The following is a 25,826-nucleotide window of genomic DNA, read 5'->3' on the forward strand; positions in this document are numbered from 1 at the left end:
TAAAGTTTAACTAGAAAACTATCCCCACTGAAAACTTTGTGATACTTATGAAGAAACAGAAGTAAACAGAAAAACAGAAAAGTTTTATTAAACTGTTCAGAATATGGATAAACACTAGATTCTATCTCCAGTGACTTAAAGCTTTTCTGTGGAGTCTTGAAGAATAAGGGGTATTTTAGTTCTCAATTTATTTTTAATATTAAGCTGAGGATTCTTTAGGCATTTCCTTTGTTGTACTGCATTTCTATGAAGCTAATACCTAGTTTATCAGGCAGAGCAGCAAATAAGTGAGATCAATTATGCTGATGCTTCTAATTTTTCCCTAACTTTGCCTGTCAGCTGTGTCATTCCACCAGATTTAATGCTCCTTCCAGTCTGAAAATGGCACTGAAACTCTCGGAGGAAAATCCTCGCCCGCTTCTGTGAGACCTTGAAGCAAAGCTACGCCCAAATGAAGGCTGCAATTCCAGACTCCATTAATATTAAGAACCACTTATGAGCTCCTGTAAAGCTTTATTGCTTTCCACCTGGCCTGGATGGCTTCGATCCTCGAGCACACCAGACTGGAGAGGACAGTCCCACCGCCCCCCGCGCCTCCCGAGCTGCTCGAGGTCCCGCGGCGAGGCGGGAAGTGCCATGCTGCCATCTGCAGTCGGGATACCACCAGAGGGATCTCTGCCTGCTCAGTCTCCTCACAGACAACACTCTTTTCCTTTCTCATTTTCTCCCTTACCGCTGAGGAAGCTTGAATTGTTTACTTTGCAACACCTCAATGGAATATGAACTTTCAGACTTTTACTCCTTGCAGGAGAATTTATCTTGCAGCACTTCAAACTAGAGTTATAGGATTGGCAAAGTAAGGAGGGAAGAAGGAAGAAAGCACCTTAAAATTCCATTACCTGTCTGGTGTGTATGGGGCCTGGGGTCTTGAAGCCTCCTTGACAGCTGCATTCAGAAACACTGTAAGGGTCCGAGCTGCTGGATGAACACTTGGAAAGTGAGTCACAGCCCACCACAAAGGTGTTATCTAGAGGCAATTCCTGAATGACATGGTGCTTCTTGGGGGGTACAGGAGTCTCAGGTTTAATTTGAAAGGTAGGCTGCGGAGAAGCAGACTTGTAGTGCTTTGCTAAGTCTGGGCTATCAGGTTTAAATGTGGTTGGTGTGGTGGCCCAGTTATACTTTCCCATAGTCTGTTCTTCTAGCTCTACGGGAATGTCTAAAGTGCCATTTATGTGCTCGTGGCCAGGGTCATCAGGCTTAGATTCTTCAATAGTCACAAAGTTGAGGAGGAGACTTTTTGGAGAGCGCTTCTTCTTCTTCTTCTTTTTCTTGATCTGCCTATTCTCTTGGTTGGGGGAAACCCATTCACCACTCTGCTTATTTTTTTGGACAACCTTGTGCCTGGGCGTCTGGCGGCACCGGACTAAAGCGGTAACAAAAATTACCAGAATAACTGTCATGGTGCCTGCAATAATGGCAATGATGATCTTGACATAATCATTGGTCTGTGGGGTTATCTCACCATCCCCAATGTTCTGGCCAACTGGAGTTTCCATATTTCTACGCACCAACTCTTGCACATAGGAGCTGTTGGTGACCGTCTCGTTCACAAACAAGTGCACAAGAGCTATCGTGTAAAGAGACTCTGGCTGTCCCAGGTCATTCACTTTGATCACCAGTCTGTGCAAGCCATGATCTGATGTAATCACCTTCTCTTTCAAAGTAATATTGCCTGTTAATTGGTCAATGGTAAACAAGCCCCTGGAGTTCCCACCTATGATGCTATAGCGGAGCTCTGCGTTCATTCCCGTGTCATTATCAACTGCAAAGACTTTAGTAACTACAGAACCTGGGCTGGCTGACGTTGGGACCAACTCATAGGAATAATTAGATGAGGGAATAACAAAAACAGGCCTGTTATCATTTACATCAACAACATTGATGGTCACTTTGGCAGTTGAGGAACGCTGCAGTCTTCCTCCATCCACTGCTTTCACCTGGAAAGTGTATGACCCCTGCTGCTCCCTATCAAAGGTTATATTAGGTCTTATTACACCAGTAAGTGGATCTATAATGAAATTATCTCTACCATTTAAGATAGAGAGAGTGACCGCAGCGTTGTCTCCCGCATCAGCATCCGTAACTGTGATAAGCCCCACTGTGCCATACATGGGCAGGTTTTCTGGCACATAGAAATTATATTCATTATGTGTGAAAGCAGGGCTGTTATCATTCTGGTCCAGCACCGACACCGTCACGGTAGCATTGGTCTGCAAAGGTGGCATCCCATTATCCTTTGCCAGCACAGTGAAAGAGTACCTGTCTTGCTTTTCTCTGTCCAGCTTTCTCACTGCTGTCAGGATGCCTGTACGGCGGTCCAGGTTGAATATTGGGGGCGCATCGGAACCCAGGATGTAGCTGATCTCAGCATTCCGCCCGCTGTCGGCATCCGTAGCACTGATCTTGGTTAGCTGAGTACCAGGAGCGTTGTTTTCAGGGATGGAAAGACCTATGATAGGCTGTGTGAAAACTGGGGCATTGTCATTTTCATCTTTAATTTTGATCAGGAGCATTGCAGACTGGTTTAAGGGAGGCTTCCCCGAATCCGAAGCCACAATTTTGATGGCATATTCCCGTGTCGCTTCATAGTCTAGAAACGTGGCTGTCTCCAGGAGAAACTGATTATCAAACACTGGTTTTAGCCTGAAAGGGACATCGTGGTCTGTAAAACAGGTAACTTTCCCATTCTGATCAGCGTCCTTGTCCATCACTGTTATCAACGCAATTTTTGTGTTAAGGGGAGCCTTCTCAGACAAAAGCACCGTCCCATTCACCGGATTGATGATGTACCTCGTGTCTATAGATGGGACATTGTCATTAATATCTGTGACATTAACAGTCACTGTTGCTCTTGATGGCGTTGAGCTGCCATCGCTTGCCAAAACAGTTAATTTGTGCACAGGAGATTCCTCCCTGTCCAGTGGTTCCCTGATGGTGATGAGGCCAGTGGTGTTATCGATGGCAAAGAGCCTTTTGGCCAGGCTGGAGATCTGATTGCTGAAATAGAAGTGGATCTGTGCATTTGAGCCCAGGTCTGCGTCGGTGGCGTGGAGCTGGGAGACAGAGGTGCCCACTGGGGCATTTTCTGGCACGCTGACCTCGATGTCGTTCTCTTTGAACACCGGGCGGTTGTCGTTGACATCGGTCACTGTGACCTGCAGGATGGCAGTGCTGGACCTCGGGGGGCTCCCACCATCCTCAACTTTGATTTTCATCACATAGGTGTCCTTCTGCTCCCTATCCAGGATCTGCTGGACAATCAGTTGAGGCCACTTATCTCCCTCAGGTGTCTCAGTTATGTCAAGACCAAATACATTTTGACCCTACAAGACACAGAAAGAACACACTTTAGCTTGACAGTGTATTTAAACAGAAAAGAACCACATTATTTTTCTGAAACTGTCGTGGAATATATATTTATACATATACTCTATACAGGAATATACATTTTTATATTTATCTTTATTTTTCAACATCTGATTTTGCTTTAAGCTCCAGAAACTTAAGAAAGCTCCAGAGCAAACACAGCAATAAACAGATACTCTAGAAACTAAAGAGGAAATGTGGGAGTGATAGTGATTTTTTTCATCCAGATTCTCTATTTCTAAAGAAAAGCTATTAAATTCCTGGACAGATGTGATTCAGATTTTGTATTGTATGAGTGAGTGTGGAAATGAGGAATGAGGCCAAAGTTCAGTCACTGGAGGACCTATACCAATATTCAATTTCAAGGAAACCATCAAAGACAAAGGGATTATTTCTGTTTGTGGAGCAACTTTGGACATGATCTGAAACCATTAGCATAAAAAAAACCCCCAACACCATCACTGAAAAAGTGCTTATTACATAATTCAGGTGTCTGATGATACAGACAAAACTAAATCGTAAGAGCTCATGAGAAATATATTTAAAAACTCATTAAAAATATTCCTGCATTCATCACTGTATGTTTTATATTTGTAGTGAAAGTACAATCCCAGTGAAAAAAGATCTATTTTCATTCCAAAAAAAATCACAGAACTGCGAGATCAATTTGAAAATGATCAATATTTTTCATGGGATTTGTTGAACATCTCTGGAACGGTACCAAAATGCTCCATATATTGCACAAACACAGCTTTTTAAAAAACACTAGTGCTGACAAATCTGCTAAAATAAATATTGGAATCTAGAACTACATTCCCTCTTCTCTTCTGCTGTCTCTTCAGACAAACAGGAATTAAGAATATTGTAATTACCCTCTTTTCTCTTATCTCACCACTTAGAGGAATTATGTAAAGGCAGTTTTCCAGCCACATCTTCCATAAGGGCAGGGCTAGAAGGCAGATGGCTGATGCTGAATGCATGGGATGACCAGAAAAGAGAAGGCAAAAATAAAACTGTGGACTAATTAGGACTTTCTTTTTATGTGTCCTATTTGTAATAATGAACAACTGTTCCTTCTCTGCTTACTCTGCTCATCTTTCACCCTCACTCAGGTAACTGCCACGGAATCACAGAATGGTTTGGGCTGGAGGGGACCTTAAAGATCCTCTCATTCCAAGCCCTTGCCAGAGGCAGGGACACCTTCCACCGGACCGGGTTCAGTTGTGTTCTAAACTGGTTTGAGACACTCCAGAAGAAAGCAAAAGAAAATGTTCCCAGTGTTCAAGGTTCCTCATTTCTCATTAGTTGCAAAAGATTTGTACTCCCTGTATCTTGCTACCCATCATTAACTGACTGCATTTATAGCTTCTATACACTCCTGGGTGAGGCTGGACTCTTTCATTGATTTGTTTCCTCAAAGCCAGATTTTGACCTTACATAAGCAATCTTTTATTTCATGAGACAGAACTATTCATCCACATATCCAAAATTACTGTGCCACTTGCACAGCATTTGTGACAACATTAAGTTGCAACTGGGGACAGTACAAAGTAAACTGGAACACATTTTGAAGTAATAGAACAAATACAGATTTGGCTTCTTTAGCAGAAGGCATGACAATGTAAGACCTGCAAATTGTTTCTAAATCAAGATATATATTTTGAACCAATTAGGGTAAATTTTAGACTGGTAATTCTATGTTGATAGGAAGCAGAGCAAGAGTTTCCTCTTCGTATTCAATCTGGCTAGCAGTTATTTGCAATAAATTTCATAATTACTAGGAAATTATAAATTATATATTCTATGCTTTAACATAGATTCCAGAGGAAAGTAAGTAACAGAAGCCAGAGTAAAAGCAACCTGTCAGCTCTCTTTACTTCTCTATTTGCACACAAGTTGACAGATGGGCACTGATTATTCTGTTATTAGATCCCACAACTACAACAAGAACTTCACACAGACTTTGAATTCACGTGGCTGTACATGTGTGTGCCCATCTCTGCTTTTCTTATCAAGTATGGGAGAGGGGTTTTGCATCACAGCATATGAGTTTGATATAAAAAATGGTGCTTTAGCTCCCCATCACCAGCAGTGAGTGACTAGAGAACAGCAAAGAATGCAAAGATCACTTCCAAGTTCATTATTAATGCTTGAATAATGTTCTGTGGAAAGAAATATTATCCATGTCTATTTCTTCTTATTCTTTACAGGTTTAGACATCTTTTTAAACCACAGAAAAACCATTACAGAGAAGTAGAAGTCTCTTAGTTCTAGCAACACTATTTCACGTTATTTAAGAGATAAGGTTAGGTGTGACATGCTGCAAATTAACAAACACATTTTCTAAGAACAGACAGTTCTCGCATTCTAAACACTCAAAAAAAAAAAGATGAAACATGCAAGAAATATATTTTTAAGATTATAAATATCTAATTCTCTCCATTATGAGCAAAGACATTGAGAGCTAAAATGAGAAATATGACGAAAAACCTTCAGGATTAATTTATTGATGTTGAAGTAAATGGCTTTACCATCATTAGGACTGTGAAGATAAAAATTCCATTAGGGTCAGATTTCAATTTGGACTGAACTGTGCCTCAGTCACCACATTATCCCAGTGTCCTGAAGGATTTGTGCACACTGGGGAGGGCACGAATCCATTGGAAAAGCATAACAGATAATTAACAGTTCCAGAGTACCTTTGGCCATTAAAATGGCTGGTATAAATAATTTGCTGCATCAATATCTCTACCCCAGAAGAATGGGGGTGAGAAATAAGAGCGATTGACTTTTTAAACTTAAAAATACTGTTTAAACACTAACTATAGGAGGCAAACCAAGGTTATGCCTATCTCAGAGCCTGGATTAGCTTTGAAGATGTTCTGACCCTGCTAACCAGATCCTTTATCAGGGCAGTAAGAAGCTCTGTTACCTTATTCAATTTTCATAACATCCTTTTCCATGGATTTATGCACACAGTCTCTCAAATAATGCAACTTTCATGTTGAACACTCCCTACTGTATATTTACCTGGTCATTTGTAATGGATCCAAATGTCCTTTTCGGAGCTGTTTTGGGCTGTCATGTGGATAAAAAATTAGAGAGTATTTTAAAAATTGCAGCATTTAGGTGGTTTCATAAATACATAATCAATGACACACAGACACGTAGTGTGATATGCTAGAGCAGCTTCTAAGTGTTACAGACAGGGCTGGATGTGACAAAGTGCACCAAAAGTCTACACACAGATATGGCAGTATCACAGCATTTCATCCCAGGATCCTGTTAAATCTGTGGGGTACTGACTGCCTGGACATTGTTGGGAAGAATGGGAAAACAGACCAGCTTCTGGTTAATGCTGGTAACAGATGCTCCAATGTGTTCAAAACGTCCTATGGACTTACACTTGCAGACCAGTAAGTTGGCAGAAGGCAGGAATTTCTCAAAGAAGTGGGGAAGGGAAAGAATATTGTGCTAAATAACGATACAAACCCAACTGCTTGTGATACAAAGTACTCACATTAAGAGAGGCTACCAGTGATCATTCCTTAAAACATAAAAATTATGTAATTGTGCCTAACAAGGATCCATTGTTAGCTGACAAAGGGGAGATCAACACTGTCCTCAATCTTCATTCAAAAGAGGATTCTGAACCTCCAGAGAAAGCCACAGGAGCAAAGACAGCTCATTGTTTTGTGTCTACAGCTTCACCCTACACTTATTATCCATACTCCATGCACTGTAAATGACAAACACATCAAGTGATGTCTTTGGCTCAACTGAATTCTAAACAGAAGTCAAGGGCCAGACTACATGCACAGCTCAAACTTTTACTAATATTCTACACTAACTCAGTTCAATGGCTATTGCAACACACTAGAAGTACACATTTATCACATGTTAACAATCCTATTAAAAAAAAAAAAAGGAAGAAAAATAAAAAGATTAAAAGATTGGCTTCTCATCAGTAAATCAGTAATTCATTAAAGTAACCACTTAATTAAAAACCTTTGGTTGGAAAGTAGTTTTGAGTCCAGAGGACCTTAAAATCTTTTCAGAAAGTCCAGAAAATAATGCAGGTTTGCTAACTGCTGGTTATTTCACATGGAACAACACAATCTTTGCAGGTCTTCTGCAGAACTACAAGATGGGTCCCAGACACTTTTTCCTTGCCTGTTTTTGTCAAGACATACAGAACTGCTCTGTAACTGTGCTATCAGCAAAGGAGAGAGCACAGCAGCACAACTTCAGCTCCTAGTGCAGAAAAACAGACCACAGTTACACGGTGGACAACTTTTTCTATAAAAGCTGAAAACTAAACTTGCATTTTTCTTTCAAAGGTGCTACTTTGGTTGTGAAATTGTGAATTGCCAAAGCCAAGTTAAAGCCTTAAACACAAAATATTCCACATGGTAGGCGATAATGGATCTATGTGTCTATAATGGGTGCATATGAATGCACTCAGATCCAAACTACCCTAAGTGTGCAGCTCTCATAAAGGCCCCTTGTCTGCTATTACTCACACAGTGTGCAATTTGCTGTCCATACATTCTAGAAAATTACCATTTGTTGGACAGCTGTCCTGCTTAAAGACTCCACAGTCACTCCTCTCATGACATCCCACAGCTTACAACCCAAAGTTACTGGAAATAAGTGTCATTAGTACCAGCAGTTACCTTATGAACTGAATGGGAGAACTTCAAAGGAGAAAAATGACATTACAAAGGTAAGAAGTTTTTTATAATGCAGACCTCAGCAGATGCAGAGTTGCTTACAGATTTGAAACACTCTCTTTGTCAAAGCAATGCAGCCTTTTAATTTGTAGGCAAAAATTCTTAAGACTTTTGTTCAATTTATGGTTTTCTGTCAGTGTCAGGCACTGTTTCCATTGGTTTCCTTCAAAGCAAGAAAAAAGTTTAGCTTGGAATAAACTGAACTTTCAGGTTCAGAACCACAGTAGAAACAGGACTTGGAAGCAGCCAATTATGCATAAACCTGAAGTGCATTTTCGGCATTCAGAATCCTAATTAGCTCCATTCCTACGTAAAAGTTGAGGACATCATATTATTAGCAATGTCTACACCGTAACTTGCTACTTTTCCTCCTCCAATTACATAAGAGCTCCTATAAATGGAAAATGCTGCCAAAATTTTCTCTCCAGATCCACAGCCACACACAAAGCAGCTCTTGTCCCATGAAGCAGGCAGCAAGCACAACGCTGTGGATGGGATCAACAGAACATAAGGACAATAATGAACTATCTTATGCTGGAAAGGAACGTAAAAAGTACAACACGGAATCAAAATGAGGACAATCAATACATTTAATACTGATTTTCTGAAAAAGAAAAGAAAAAACAAAATCTAGGAGGTTTACCCTAATTTACAGGAAATTACTTCGTTGGAAATATAAATTAAATGTTAAATTTAATGTTGCTACAACAACACTTAAACAGTCCTAAGAATTGCATTGCTGGAGTCTCCTTAAACTTTTTTGGAATACTTGGTCCCTTTTGTAAGGAGCCTTTTTCAACCTTGTCATGTTCTAAACATTGTCAACTTTATTTTCTAAGATAGATAGATATGAGATAGGCATATTTTTTTTCTGAGATGGAACATTTTTTCATCCTACTCAGCTCTTGGCATTCAATTGTCAGACCATGTTTATTGGATTGTGTTCACCTCCATTGAGGAGAAACAATCAGAGACAGGGAAAACTATATTTTTAATTTATTTACTTTTATTTGCTGGCCTTATTTCTTCAGTCTACACTTTAAGCAAGCCTGAAACTCCATACTTTAAAAGTGTTAATATTTTTAACTACAAGCTTTACAAGGGAGAGAACAGGAGGAGCTGGAAATTGGCAACCCACATACACTTCACATTTTCAAGACTGCACCAGATTTCATGAATAACTCTCTTTCTATAGCACATCTTTGGCCTTTGAAATGTTGTTTCAAGTTGAATTGTTTGTGGATTCGTAATTAAGTCTAATTTATCTTTTCAAACACGGATGAAAATTTAAAAAACCAAGCAAACAAAACCAAAACCTGAAGCAAAACAGAAACCTGTATATTTTCTTTTAATAGAAATTCACTTCATCCACCTCTACAAACTAGGGTGGGAGTAATGGTGAACCCAGACTGCTGCATTAACAGGACACAAAATTACCAAGAAATGGCTTTCAAGGAACTGGGCCATTACTTGAGGGGTCTTTCACAATGCACTGCAGACATACAATTACATATTTCAGAAAAATACGCAGCTGCACCACAAAACTGCAAGGAATTTATGTTCACAATACTCCTGCTACATAAATAGTTGTACACTAACTAAAGATGGGAAACTGAAGTACAGAGACACTTTTATCAATTGTCCAAAGTTTGTAGCTGGTCTGAAAAAGGCAGCCATTTCTGAGTTAACAATCATGTTTAAAATTAAACTTTAGAACTTTGAACTTTAAAAACCAAGCATTATAACGTAACTTTGGGAGCTAGACTTTAGAGTTTTAAACTTCAAGCAAAGTTCTTTCATTTAGAGACACTTTTACCAAAACAAGGGAGGTCAACAGCTGCAGGTAACAACCAGGGAGGCAACCTCCCCTCTTAATCTCCTCCATTATAGTTGTTCAGAAATATTCACAGACATCCTACTGAACAAAAAGCTACATTTTCAACACCCTGAGGATATTCAGATTAAGGTATTAAACATGTTTGAGCTTTGCTCTGAATTCCCATGATAAAGCTCCAGACGTCTGACTTGCCTTTCAGTATGTTTCTGCCTTTGGAGTCTCACTATAGATATATAATGAAGGAAAAAAAAAAAATTAGGATTTATATCAGGTAACAATACATCCAACAAGTGAATTTTGATATTTGCATTATACAAGGTGACAGTTACATATTTGCTCTATTTCCTAGCTGAGAACAGGCACAGAACCGAGGACCTGCGAGAAAGAGAAATAAATGAGTACAAGCCTCCAACGCAGCACTGTGCCTTTGGAGGGAAGCACTAACAATTCTGCACTGCTGCTCAGAACAGCTCCTAAATCACAACCTCATTTTGCCTCAACAGCCAAAGGCAGTGTCTCAGCTCCCAGTGGCACATTTGGAGCTTGGGGGGAGCGCTGCTGGTGTTGGCGCGGGGTGAACCCGCTGTGCCCTCCCGCTCACGACCTGCTCCGTGAGCACATCAGCACTGCCAGGCAGAGGGGATTCAAACTGACAGCCACTTGTACACCAGAAAACACAAACAGCCCAGACAGTTCTGAAAATTCCTTTGCTCCAAAGCAGGGGCTGTGCAGCATCCCCAGCTTGCAGCGATTTCAGTGGAAACTGGCGGTCATGGGTACATGAGGATTCGGTTTGTGGCAAATGGGATAACAAAATATAAAACAGACTGAAATCCTCGTGCTTTGTTGAAAAGGAGCCCAAATATTTGCAGATCAACATTAATTAAATTAAAAATTCATTTCATTAAATTAATCTCATTCCCTCTTACACATACATACACACAAATTCAAAGTCTATGATATCTTTAAACACACGGCACCTTCATTAAGACAAACCCATATTCTAACCTGTGACGTTGTTGCTTTTCCAACAAGTTGTTTAGCATGATTGTCTTCTTTGACCTAAGACCCTTCCAAAACTAAAGTTCAGCTGGAAGCAAAATCACAGTATCTTCCCTTTATGCTTACATTTCTAGGAAAAATTGCTGACAAAACTTTCATCTGAATAGCAGGAGCATCTCTCACATACATGGAACCCCCTGCACTTCCAGAAAACACAAGGACATTCCTTCATGTGCAGGCATGGCGCTTTAATGTCCATGTGTCACTGCTCTATGAATGTTGATTAAAAAATCCAGTCTTAATGGAGAAAATTCACAACCCATGTGGGCAAAAATATAACAGGATGAGAAGAAAAACACTCTAGCAGAAAAGAGTTTACATCCTCCACTTGGAACAGATTTCCTCCAGCTTCCACAAGCAGGCTTTTGGAATTCTAGACCTGTCACAAATACTGCAGAAATGACCTGATCATAAGCCTCTCTCAAGGCCTCCACTCTGCCGGGTTTTGTAAAAATCAAAATAAGAAGGAGTATGTGTGTGTGACATTTAAATGCCACAGGATCAGTTTTGCTTTTGAAAGAAATAAAGCTATACTTTTTCGAGGAATGAAAACTTATCCTTTTTTTATTACTCTCAGAGAATAACAGTGAGATTCCCACATTAAACTGTAAAAGTAGGTGACGTATGCAAGTGCAAGATGCCACTTCAGTGCACATGGGAAGACAATAAATAATACTGCAATTTCAGAGTAATAAATGGGAGACAGCAGCTGAGAAGACATACAGAGTGACACTACTAAAAATATTCCAGAGACACCGAATTCTGAAACTCAGTGAATAAAACTCTTTTCACCATACTGATCAAGAAGAGTAGGGGATAAACCAAAAATGTATTTTCTGGTGCTAGGTTTCTCAGGAAGAGAAATTCTTCCTCCTCCAGTTGACTCCTATTTATCTGACTCACTAGAACAAGTGCAAGATAAAAAAGAAGAAACATTTCCTTACTGTAAGGCAGCAACTCGAGTCTGAAAGTCAATTTCGAAAAGAAATCTCTTGCTACCTGTGTGTATTGAAAGTTCTAGCAAATAAATTGTTCTGAGCTTCCAGTTAATGAGTTATATTCCGAGAAAATGCTTCCCTGTGAGTTTGGGATCAAAAATCTTAAAAGTGTATTTGATTTATACTTCAATATATAGTTTTACTCAAAAATATATTCCCTTCTAAAAACAAAAATAAAATTCCAATTTCACTCTAATTGAACACACTTGAACTACTTCTCGGTCTTAAAATCAGAGATGGAATTGATAGAACTGATTTGCAAGCAAGAAAATAAATTTAAAATATTGGAATGGCATGTTTACAAGGGAAACACCAAACACCCATCATTCCCCTCCAGCTTTTCTGCTCAATTTTTGTTCACTGTTTATATTCCCTAATAGCAGTTCAGTCATGAATATACACTAAAAATTATGGCTAATGGGCAGGGATTTTTCCTCCAAAAGGAAAAAAAAATAATCAAAGAAAAACGTAAGACCATAGAACACATAAGCCAATATTTAAGCATGAAGAACACCAGCTTGAAAAGGTAAATATAATACCCATCTCCTGTTGCAAAGATCTAGCTTAGTCTCACCAGGTAGCATGAATCCTCCAATAAATTGTGAACTGAGACAAACCCTCCCACAGCTCATGGGGAAGAACGCGGAGCGGTTAACGCTAGGAGTGAAGTGAGTGATGGGTGTACGTCCACAGCAAGGTTAATGCCAGAGTAAGTAAAAGCTCAGGAGTTATTTAGCAACGTGACTGCCCTCTCACAAACTCTGCTATTCCAGAAAAAGCAAATTAAACAAAGTTAGGCGAAGCCATCTCTGCCCAGTAACTCATACAACCCAAGTCATAGGGAAAAACCAAGCTTTCCCAGGTCTGGGTCCACGTGAAGTACTTTCCTGAGGTGAATTCAATCACTGTCCTAAAACAGATGTTCCCAAACAACAGCTCACATATTGTTTGTGGTACAATAAAACTCCGTAATAGGCACACACAAAAATTGGACCTGAGGCCTCTTCCTCCGTGAAAAACGTGAACAGCTTTGGGGTTTCAGCCAGGAAGGCGTCAGGGTGGCAAACAAGAAGTGAAAACTTCCCCCGGACTCCTCCCAACTGCTCCACTCTGATCATAACCCCCGGTTAAACACCCAGCACAGTGCCCAGAGCCTTCATCCAGCTTTGAGACACTTGCTAGCAAAGACAGCATCTCTCAGCCACACGCAGGTTGGAACCAGGAAAAGGCCTGGGAGAAAGCAACCTCTGGGGATGGTAACATGCTCTGAATAATTCAATGTGAAGTTTAGCCTTCATATTCTAAAAACATGATGTAAACAACCAAATCTACCAAACCAAAACCATTAAAATATTTCATCCTGAAATCCAGCAAAATATATTAACTTATGTCCATCATCTGGGAAAATGACCATTAGCATGGAAAATAAAGCACAGCTCAAACAATTTATCTTAAACAGTCTTTAAACAATTTTCAACTTATACACAAAGCCTTCATCTATACCTTGATTTGTCCACTTAATTACTTTCTATTTCTTTATCTTAAGGGGTTTAGCATATTGTTAGGATTCTTGCATATTAAGGTATTAAGCTATGAACAAAAATTCAGTTTATTATGTTTACAAAGCAGTGAGCTAAACACAGAGTTGATTCTGAAGTCAAAAATTTAGTTGGGCATGTTACTATTTTTAAAACATGCCTAGGATGTTCTACCAAATACTACATCTGTCATTAGACATCAGGTTCACAGACACTGAAAGAACACAAAACAAGTACTCTCCAAGACAGGATTGAGTCAACTTGCTCACAGAAATCTGCTCACTACAATAAAATAGGTTTCTGTTGTTACGTGGATTCACAATATAGAGCACTATCTTCAAATCCTCAGGTGACACCATCAAACTATATTTTTTATGCACTCTACCTACAGAGTCAAAGCTCTGCTTCCACACTCAATTAACTTTACTGGTAACACAAGAAGAGGCCTACTGTGGTTATATGTGGAAGCACCCATGGTGAAATGTAAAATTAAGTGAAATCTGTTTTGAAATCCAGCGTTATGGCTTTTAACAAAACAGCAAACCTAAATTACTGAAAGTGAGTGTGACAGCTGAAGCCACTGAGCTTCCAAGAGGGCTAAGCATTATTAAAGTTTTTCCTTATTATGCTCTTAGGCACAATCTGATTAGTTCCAACAGCTGCCCAGCAGGAAAAGCCAACCCATCATTCCACAGTAATACTGAGAGTAAAGCATCTCTTTAGCTTTCAGTGATGCCAGATCCAGGTGCACACAGCACTGCAGCAGGAACTTCTGTCTCCTGATTTACAGTGATGCTCAATATTTCAAATGCAAATCATGGCAGAAGCTCCTGATCAACATAATACAAGCTACTAAAACCTTTCCTGATGGATAAACTTATTCTACTCACAAGTATACAAAGAAAAAAAAAATAAAAAGGGAAAAAAAATCCATTGTGGATAACTGTTAGTCAGGTCTTTGTTAGAGGCAATGAGTAACAAAAAAGGAATTTTCTTTGCTACCTTGCTTGTGAAATTCAGTAGCCTGAAGCATATGCTGTGCTGTGACAAATATGCAGTTAAACCTTAAAACAATATTCAAAATAGATTCTGAAAGACTTCACTCCTGTTTGCAGGAACTATTTCAGTATTATCTGAATATTACAAGAGTGATGAGGAGACTGATGGTTTTACCATTTCTTCCAGCCCTCTGGATGTTAAGATAGGATTTCAACAGCCACAGACACACCATTGACTGAAAGGTTTCAAGCCTGGGACAGAGATTTTCAGCCAGCTGGAGCCCTGAATCATACACTCCATCATCAAATAATTTTGAAGTTGCCATTAAAGTTAACAAATAATGTGGAAGGATAAAACCACACAGGTTTTAATTCCACAAAGGCAAATTCACTTCTGAAAAAGGCTTGACTGTTCCTCCAATTCCTTAACACAGGAAAACTTAGGAGAAAACCATATTCCTTCGTAGTGCAAAGTTTTCTGCCACTGCATAGCAGAACAAGTTTTGTATGTCCGACCTTTACTCCCCTTTTAGCTCAAGCATATACACATTTTAAATATAAACCAAATTAATTTTATTTCTACTTCATGTAATGCAATGGGCATGCATATTTGTGGAGAATGTCTTTGCCCAGTTTCTGATCTCCCCCATGAGCCTGTAAAACTGTATACATTTTTAAGTTAAGTAACAAAGTTGAATTCTTTTATCCCTGCATCCAAAACACATTTCACAGACAGAGCTGTTTTCATAGTATAAGAATGCCACCAGTGGACTGATGTAAGCAGAAATTAAAACAAGTGATCATCACACATCGTAGTATCTAAAGCTTTGCCAATATTCTGAACAATTAAATTTTAAAATTTAGAATTTTTACAAATAGGTTCAAAATACCTCTGGAAAAACTGCACATATTAAAAAAAAAATAAAAACCAACAAAAACCCAGACAGACAAGACTATCAGAATCACCACTGCTGGGCAAGAAATCTGTGAGCCTCAAACTGGCAGTGATGCATCAGCAGAAGCTCAGGAACAGCTTGGGAAAATATGCTGGTGCTGTTCTTACAATCTCTCCCAAGCATCTGATTTCAAATGTTGGAGACCGATACAAGATCAGAGGAAACTCATTCTCATCCTGCAAGGCCATCCTTAGGTCAGGCCCAGAGAGCTGTGCCTGCCCCTCCTCTTCCCCTTGTGAGGAAGCCACAGACTTTGAAAACAGCAACAAGCAAAGACTGAAAAGACCAAAGTCCTGCTCAGATGATAAATGAAGGTGTCCAGAAAGGTCATAACATTTTAACATAATGCACTTCAAAACATGAATAATAAAACTATCAGAAGGAGATATTAAAACAGATATTAAAACACACACTAACAGGTTTTTCTCTTTAGCCTTGCCAAAGGTCCACTTAGACACGGAGCTGCTGGAGCTCTGGAGGACGCTGGCAGTTGAAGGTTTGAATTATTCAAATGGCAGGTTTTTATGAGGAAGGGATGACTACTGAAATACCTCAGAGTCTAAAAATAAGCATTAATGTAGAATCTTACAGGGAAGCAGGTAATCTGGAAACTTCAAGGGACTCATTCAAGTTGTGATACTGTACAAGCATAGTAAGTATCTTGGATATTCACCATGGACGAATACTTCATTTATGTGAGACAATAAAAAGTGGGCAACACTGGAAAGCAGGAAAGTTCTATCAGTGTTCTAGGGTCTATTTTTAAGACTGACTTTCAAATTATGGTATTCACAATATTTCTTGGCTTTCCCAACGAAGTCCAACTCACAAAAACATATATATAAGTGCCAGAGTACTATTTTTGATACTAGATGGGAAACAGGATGAGGAACAATATAGAAGTTAGTCATTTGTTTATACCTTTAAGTCTGCTGCAACAAATTATCTTGAAAAATCCCTAATGGAAATGAGGATAAAAATTATATGGCTGGGGTTAAAATGAAGAGGAAAATGTATTCTCACAGTGAAAAATCCACATAATATCCCAGTCTGAAAAGCACAGAGGAATATCCTGACTCAAAAGAAAAGAAAAAAACCCAGAAAACGTCAATTTGCTTGAAAAAGCAGAGAAAAAACTACAATTATTCAACTTTGGAACATCAGCAATAACTGAAGCAAGAATACATCACATTAATAGAGCCAGCAATTACAGCACAATGAGAGAAAAATGTATTTCAATACTGACAGCTGATGACTCAGAATTCATTCCTTTTAGCAATGTTTCTTTTTGTTTCTTCAGAATTGTCTGAAATAGTCTTTGCTACATGTCCCAGCTTCAAAAGCTCTATGGGACTGAAGTGTTCAGGCCAATTATGTTTCTGGGTTAGAGAATATAAATTATTTTGCAATACACCTTTATTTCAGGAATAAAAATAACTGTACTAATGCAGTCAAGTGCCATGAACCATAGCTGACACTTGATTTAAATATATTCTTTGATAGCTCTTTCCCCCTGAAAGGAAAGAATTATATACAGTGTATTTGGGGGAGAACTAGCTAGGATTATTTAAATCTTTATTACTAAAATCCAATATTAGAAAGCTAAAAGTAAAATGAAAATCAAGAACACATTATTATCATAAAAGCTACTTTAATATTTTAATTGTGTATTTTATGACAACTTAAACCAGGAAAAACTGAAACAACTTCTCCTATTTTCAAAATATATCCTAAAAATTGGAAATCTTCAAATCTTCACCCCTCCCAAAAGAAGAGGTCTTAGAAAAGTGAGCTGGACAAAAGAAAAATCTTTTGCAATTAAAATTCACCTTTTCTTTTTCTTTTCTTCACTCAGCACTTTGAAAATAGTAGAATTTTTTGATAACCTCATAAGTACATGTGAAAAAAGACAGCTATTCCTTAATAAGTTGGAATTTTTAATTATCAGAATAATACTAGGATCTGCTGGAAACCTAATTTGCGGTTTCTCATGACAGCCATTCAAAATACAAGTAAGCCATGCATTGATGAATCCATTACCATAAGTAAAGGAAGCAGAAACAAATAAACCTTGCAAAATTATTCTGAAACAAGAATTACAATGGATTTTTTTACAATTTTACAGTACATGCAGTAACAATTAGTTGATATTCTCATAGAATTTGTGATAATTGTTTTTAATTTGGTTGAAAAAATAATGGTCTTCAAATGTAATATATTTCATGCTTGGATGGTGACAGCTATTGCTGACTTTAGTAATAAGGTTCTTATTAAATAAAAGATTTGAGTTTAGTGACAAACTTTTAAACTATAAAAATTACCACAAAAGTTTAAATCCTGTTGGATACATTGGTGATGACCAGTTTATCAAGCAGATGCAATTACATAATTTATAAATAAATGGTCTGAAATTCAGACACCTGTGTCAGGTCATTCTTTAAAGATAAAATAAAGGCCAAAGAGAAGTATCTTTAATCACAGATAAAGACACTGAATATGTAAAAATAATGCCTCAGCACCATGGCAGTAACTTCTACAGCATTTGAAAAAGGCTCCTACCTCTTTCCTTTGTGATGTACAAAACTGTGACACCTTTAAAATATGGTAGATTTTGAGGCAGGAGAAAGATTAAGGGTGCAGCATAATCTGTCCTGAGTGCCCTTTCGTTACCTTTTGTAACTTCACGTGGCATTGCATGCTTGAAATAGCATGCATCTATGCAAACCAAAGTATAATTTCATTTAGAAGGCGTATTTTAGCCCTTTTGTTGTGGTTATCCACTGAGAGCATTATAGATCATATAATTGGCAATTTCATACGAGTGACACAATTGTTTTCTCGATGTTTGCTGGGAAAACATCCCTTTCTCTGTGCTGCCACACACATGGAGCGTGTAAACAAACCCTGAGCCTTTTGTGCTCAGAAAGCATCCCCACATCTGTGCTAAGCAGTGAACTGATCCGTCTGGACATCAGCAAAAGAGTGCTCAGCTAAGACAGATGAAGCGGAGCTCTGCGTTTGACAGATTCGTGCCTCGCAGCTTGAGTCCATCATCCTCCCCACTCCGAAACATGCTACGTTACATATTATTGTTTCGTGACAGCTAGTGAGAAAATCAGAGCCTCCAATGCACACAGAGACACCAACTTGTCCCTCAGCCTAACTCACTGAACTCGCTGTGCCTGGAAGCAAGACTTTCTCCTCCAGTCCTCATTCAATCCCCAAAGGGATGTCAGGATAACGGAACCTGACAGTTTTACAGCAATAATGCCATAAACCACCCTAAAGGAGCCTTGTATCAACCAACAAGAGGCAATTACCTTGACTCTTGACTCACTACCACCAGTCAGAGGCAGAGTTTTATCTCCTCACAGACACTAAATCACAGCTGTAGGAATGCAAATCAGCTGGTTTTCCCTTTTAAAGCTCAGACCCAGTGACTTCTTCAAAACAATGTTCACAGATGACCACTTGTCTGTTCAGATCTCTCCAGACAAATTACTACTGAGCAATATTTTTATTCTAGCAAAAAACCTTCTCTAAAGAATCATACACTTCGATATTTTGGATAGCAAGAAAAATGGGTAAATGGGGTGGAGGATTTGGAATAAGGTGGATTTTCAACTACAGCATAAAATAATGAAAATAGACTTATTATGCACAAAAATCTTCAGCTGGTAATTAACCACATCTCAGGTGGAAAAGCACCCAGGAGGAGGATCCATGTGAAAAAACTGAAGAACCAAAACACTTCTATCAGCAAATGAAAAAGGGAAAAATGTTTTGGGTCTGACCAATTCCCCCACTGCCACTGTGGATTTGGGACAAAAGTACTCAGCATCACTGTCTGTCCTAAAAAAAACCCCTCTTTTAAAGGGCAGCCAAAAATTACCTTAGAAAGACAACATGTCCAGCTCTCCCTATTTATTAAATTAGAAGCACTAGAGAGTGACCTTAGAGCTTGACTGGAGCACAACTCCAAAGCAAAAAAACTTCCTCAATCTATTTTTGAGCTCCCTAAATCCATTAACTTCCCTTTCTATGGTGGCACACCAAATGGGTGAGAAGACACAGTACTGACCCACAAATGTCTGCAGTGTAATCCATCTGAGACATCCCAGTGACGGTAGAAGTCAGCCTGTCCTGAAAAGTTGTGCGGGATGAGACCACGGAGTCACAGAGTGGGTGAGGTGGGAAGGGACCTCTGGAGATCACCTGGTCCAACCCCTCTGATAAAGCAGCTGCACATGATCACATCCAGGTGAGGTTTGAATTTTTCCAGAGGATTGTGAAGTAAGAAAAACAAACCATCCCCCTCTCCAAGCAGAAACTCAAAATCTTAGTCTAAGCTACATGACAATGAGAAGGAAAAGAAACCCATAATAACTAAAAAAAAAAAAGCCAAAAAAAACCAACCCTCAAATGCTTTCTCAACATGCATCTTATTTTCACCTTGTCTGTAAGCACCGCCACATCTGGATCTGGTTGAACATAATTTCTCTGTTTTAGGTACCTAAGTACTATTGTTACCTGTAACATCAATATGAGTGTAATTTTATTTTTGTGGCAATTAGTCTTGACATATCACTGAACAACCAGTGTTTCCTCGATAAGAAGAGAGAAATTACAATAATCATTTATAATTTATATATAATACATAATTTATATAATAATAATTATAATAATAATAAAGTTATTATTCTGGTCTGATGAGGAAGTCAAGAAATCTCCTATCTGAATCATGTATTTTCCTGAATAAATATAAATCGGTAAAACAAATATTCTTGGAATCTTGAATAGCCATATTCCACAATTCAGCCATATTTCCCTTAAACAATTTCTAGAAAGGGTTGCTAATAAAAAAAGAAATCAGAAAGCGCAAGAATATTTCACTATAAGAGGGTTAAAATAAAGTCACAAATAATTTTTGATTTGTAGAAAAATTAGGAAAAATTAAGTTGAAATTCTGTAATTGTATTAGTGTCTAACTACAACAGTCAGTAAGTCCTGACAATATTCATAAATATCTGTTTACATGCAGAAAAAAAGCTCTGTGTTGGCAGTTTATTCACAGAATGCAGATGTTGATAAGAAGCACCCCAGGTTTCCTGTGACCTACTGAAAGGGCCAATACACCACTTCCCTGTCCTCTCACGCTGCTGAAGCCCACACAAAGAATCATCCACGTTACTTTAATCCCCAGTAATTCCAGTGTGACAAGCTGTGGAACATGGTTTGAGAGTAAAAGGGAGGGTGGCTGCCTCAGATCCCACCGGGAGGAATGGCAGCATAAAAAAGGACAGGAAGGAGAGGTTCAAGCAGCTCGTGTTTGGGACAGTGAAGTTGGTCTGGTGAGCAGAAAATTGAAGTCTGTGTCACTGTGCACTGTTTGCAGGGACATTAACCACTCTGTCCTCCTTTTTTCTCTATGTACTGAACCCCACAGGTGGTACTGGTGCAGCACTGAAACACAAACAGACCAGAGAAAGGTTGTTGGCCTCCTCCACTGTTACAGCTTTTGACTTTCAGATTTGTATCACTGCTTCCAACAGGATTATCAACAAAGATGTCATTAATATGACTTTCTGATACACATTTAACTACAAATGTAGTCTCAGTCTATAATTTCAACTACCTTCCTAGATTTATTTCTTCATAAAACACATCTTCCATTCCTGATCTTGACAGTGATAGGAGTTACTTGATCCAACACTGCTGTGAGGCTCAGAAATACCCAGTTGCAAATATGAAATATGATGCTTGAAGCATGATGAAGAACTGTGATTTCCAGCTTCCATGGGTCATGGAATTGACAAACTGTATCAGCAAGAAAGGGATATCTTCTATTGAAAGGCATCACAAAGATGATCTAGAGCAGCAAGATGAAACTCTCCTCATCAGAGGCAAGACTGACATGTTGTGAGACTGAGCAGGAATCTATTTTGTCAGATTACAGAGGTATGAACTGACAGCTACAAAGAGATTATTGTATTATTCCAGAAGGAATGCATCAGCTGCTTCTGATAGGTAAATACAGCAAAATTACCGTAATAGGTAAGAGGAATGGAACTGTAACAGTAACACCGGCCTGATTTCCCCAAAACTGTACCAGATTCAAGGAACAAACCATTAGCACACAGCATGAGCTCACAGAAGAAAATGCTCTGTTCCTGTTGCACCTCTACAACTTCAGTGTACATGGTATACCTAGCTGACAAGAAATGCTAAGCAATCAATTAAAAAATATTATTTAAAACATGTGCTTGTATGAATCCTTTTGGAAGCACTCTGAGCTGGAATTCTATTCAAAACCTGTTCTGAACCAGCTCACCTTTTTAACATTTAAGAGAGCAAAGAAATGCTTCACACTAAAATCTTTGCAGTCAAAGCAGAGGCCTGTGACACCTATAAATATTAAGTGTGTTAATCAGGTTATACTAAATATCAGCTTGCCTTGAGCTCAAATGTAAGGGTACTGGAACAGTGTAATCAACAGCAGCATGTAGGTATTTGTACCACCATGGTGGCACTGCCTGACACAATGTACATTTTATGTCAGTCTGTAAACAATGGGACTGCCCTGAAGAGGTGAACAAAGCCCTGGAAGCTGAGCTGCCCCAGGGTTAAAGCAGAACACAGGTATTTGTAGATTTATCCCCAATCAGAAATCACTGTTTATTCAGGTTTCAATTCACAATTTGCTCTTGCATCCTACTGTTTTCACAGACTACTTCTATTTATGAGTGCCCAGCTCCTTTTCCCTATCATTTCCCATTTATACTTAAAGTAGTTATCTCAATGAGATAAAAATGGTTGGGTTTCCTTCTGGCCATTCATTTCTTGTCTTAGCTGTGCCTTCTACCAACTCCTACCATCAGTGTTATGCCACCCTCTTCCCCAATCTACCTATTTCCCACTCTAAATGAATCTTCTTCTATTGTTAAATAATATCTAAGTTCTCCCTTTTCCCCTTGTTCACAGCAAACCTTGTTTATCATGTGAAACCTTAATGTCACTCCCTCTATGGTCACCTAGGGGCATCTCAGCAGAGAAACAGAGTCTTTTATAATGCCTTGCACAGCAATTTTGGGGAGCAGCAAGATGCTCTGCGTGACTGTCTCCTCTTTTCTATTAACAGTAAAACTGCTGCCTTTTTATTTCAAACAGCGTAGAGAAAGTCAGAGACCCAGAAAGTTTTGAAGATGCAGTGCCATGAATCAGTTACATATAAAGAAGTCATTTTCTATTCAGGTACACCTTGATAAAATGCAGGCAGGCAAAAAAAACACTGGAGTGCTAATCAGTGTGGTAATTAAAGCACTGTCTTGCTTTAAATAAATCAAATCCTGCTTTACAAAGCTTCCACTGAATCCAAAGTGCAAAAATGTATTTTATACAAAGTTTTGTTTTCTACTGTTTTAAGGGGTCTTAGTGAGGGTCAGGATATTAAAAAAAAAAAAAAAACAAACCACCATGAAAATATGTTATTTAGTTTAAAGACTTTATCAGTTCTTATCTAGTTTGCAGAAGAAACCAAATACAAAAATTATATGCAACCTTTTCCACACCCTTTGAGAGGGGCAGTAAGGTAAGCGTACCAAAGTGAGGAAATATTGTAACACATGGCTGTTACCTTCCCGAGGAGCTACAGAGCTGCTGCAAATGTGTTAAATACCTACAAACGACTCAGCTGAGTTCGTAGGGAGAAGTTTACTCTTTGTTAGAATTTGTTATGGAAAAAGTCTCTATCTACCTAGAGTCGGGCAAAACACGCCTGGCTTCTCACAGGCAATAAGCAAATCTTGGCGAAATTTGTTTCAAAAGCGAAGTACAACTGAAAAACTTTCTCTTCGTTGCACAGTTTGTCAAATTTTGATTACTTTCTGTCCAAAATACAGAACAACACATTTCACTCTGTTGCAGCACACACACTAAAGCATCAGCTTTTCTGTTTCTCTGAAGTGATTTCCACATCTTATCATCTCCCACTCCTCTGCCACCTCCAAGCTGCCCTGCCCATCCGTTTTGTAGCTGGTGCTTCCCAAAATTCCCGCCAGTGCCACGTCAGCCCTGCTAGACCCATCCTGCTCAGAAGGCACAGCAGTTTCCTGTGCTGCGGTCCCCCCACGTGTTTGCTGCTATAAAAGGTCAGAAGATCCCAGCATCTCCAGAGCACACAAAAAACCAGAGCAGCATGAGGCACACAAAGCACAGCTGGGGAGGAAAGGCAAGCAAAGCAGCACCACTCTGCTGAGCCTGTCACCCTCCCTGCTGGTATTTCAGCATTACCCACTCTTCCCTTTTTCTTCATCTCCCCAGTCTTCCTCTGTGACGCATCTTTGAGTATCACAGAACCACGGAATGGTTTGGGTTGGAAGAGACCTTAAAAATCACCTGGTTCCACACTCCTGCCACGGGCAGGAACACCTCCCACTGTCCCAGGCTGCTCCAAGCCCCAGTGTTCAGCCTGACCTTGGACACTTCCAGGGATCCAGGGACAGTCACAGCTTCTCTGGGCACCCTGTGCCAGGGCTTCCCTACCCTGAAGGGAACAATTTATTCCCGATATAGAATTTAAACCTACTCTCTGTCAGAAAAAAGCCATTCCCCCTTGTCCTGTCTCTCCAGGCCTCGTCCAAAGTCCCTCTTGCAGCCCCTTCAGGAACGGAAAAGCCTCAATAAGGTCACCCTGCAGCCTTTTATTTCTCCAGGCTGAACAATCCCAATTCTTTCAGCCTTTTCTCACAGGAAAGGTGTTTAATCCCTCTCATTATCTTCCTGGCCCTCCTCTGCTATAGGAAATGCATGCTGTTTTTCCTGCCTGCTCACCAGAATCCTTTATTTCTACTGGGTTTTTTTAATTCATTTTATAATTACTTTTGATACTAACATTCCGAAAATTACCAGTAGAATAACATCTGGACATACTATTCCAAGTGGTGTCTGGCTGTCATAAACTCCTTTTTGGTTTCTACAGATCATTTCCAAGGTATGTGTAATTGCTGGCTCATTTAAAGGCAGTGAATCCGTAACTCAAAAAAAACACCTGACCAACAGGCATTCAAGAGAAAAATGCAACTAATTCTTTTAGAAGATCTGCCTACAGGGCTGTGATTTCACAAAGTATTTTGTTTGCAGCACATGTAGCACAAGATTTCAGAACTTCCAGTCCATACCAGTGTGTGTTCAACCTCACCACCTTTCTTTCCATTATGTGGCAAAAGCAGTTTTTCAGAGACACTTGAATAACCATGTAACAGGTCCTTTTAAAATTTATTTTTTCCCTGATTAAAATTAAATAATTTGATATTTGAAGGTTATTTGCACATTTCTTGGTAAAAGCCTCTCAGGCAGGCCATCTCATCTCGCACTGCATCTCCAGACAAGGCCTTGTGCCCAGCGCTGCCCTTGGCAGAGCCGTAGGTTGGATTTCAGAGGAGCTCCCACTCGTGTGACACAAACGTGATACCACTCTGCTGATCTGCTACATTCTCTCTCTCTGAGTGCACAGTCCAAAAATAAGCTCACAAAGCAAGACTGCTGTTGTGGGGATCTGAACTGTTGCTCATCAGGCCCAGGGACTCCTGATTTTGCCGTTTTCTACAGTTTTCCTTTTCCCTACCATAACAGTAGATAACTCACATTTCTCTCTTCAGACTGGGTATTATTTTGCCCCATTTTGTGTGTAACCCTGGCGTTTTCATTATTTTCTGCTCCTACTGTTATTTATTTAATATGCTGCTATTCATTCCCCAAAATCTCATTTAACATGACACATAAAGAAGACTGTGTCCTACTGGAGGCTTCTGCTTAGCTATCTGAAACAACCCAAACAAACCCACACACGTAGATATACCTGCTCTCCTATAACCTAGGAAAAGTTTTAAAGAGCTTACTACAAAGACTTCAAACATTATAGTAAGTTCTTGGAAAGTTTTAAGTTCCTTGGCTGCACTCACAGCAGACAGACATGTATGTGGTCTCTTTTTTTATTTTCTCTTTTTTTTGATAGCTAGCCAGAAATGCCCAGGGGGATGCAGTTTTCTGGAAGAGATTTTTATGTCTTTGTCACTCCTTAGTACCCACACTGCCGCAACTGCTTCAGGTTCCAAGCAATTTAAAAGAGCTAAAAGAAGGCAGAGCTTTGTTTTTATTAAATTGCTAGTAAGTACTGATATCAGCGAATATCAGCTATCCAGTCAGCCAAGCAGTATATTGGTTTATATAATCTATACTCCTCTGGCAGTAATGAGGGCCAGACTGGCTGGGGAGCAG

At 39.3% G+C, this 25,826-nt stretch overlaps 1 protein-coding gene across 4 annotated transcripts in view; it reads right to left on the reverse strand.

Annotated features, from left to right (window-relative positions):
• Window positions 1–25,826, reverse strand: part of PCDH11X (protocadherin 11 X-linked) — a 439,600-nt gene that overhangs the window by 368,356 nt on the left and 45,418 nt on the right. For 3 of the 4 annotated variants that reach the window (XM_017742429.1, XM_017742437.1, XM_017742440.1), the window contains exons 3-4: window positions 6,460–6,507; window positions 900–3,386 (exon numbers count right to left, since the gene is read on the reverse strand). In XM_017742429.1, the coding sequence (XP_017597918.1) occupies window positions 900–3,386; window positions 6,460–6,507 (2,535 nt within the window). The remainder of the gene's footprint in view (window positions 1–899; window positions 3,387–6,459; window positions 6,508–25,826) is intronic. The other variant, XM_017742435.1, reaches the window with a different exon arrangement.

Source organism: Corvus brachyrhynchos, unplaced genomic scaffold (assembly GCF_000691975.1).
Source record: "Corvus brachyrhynchos isolate BGI_N302 unplaced genomic scaffold, ASM69197v1 scaffold220, whole genome shotgun sequence".
Lineage (NCBI taxonomy): Eukaryota > Metazoa > Chordata > Aves > Passeriformes > Corvidae > Corvus > Corvus brachyrhynchos.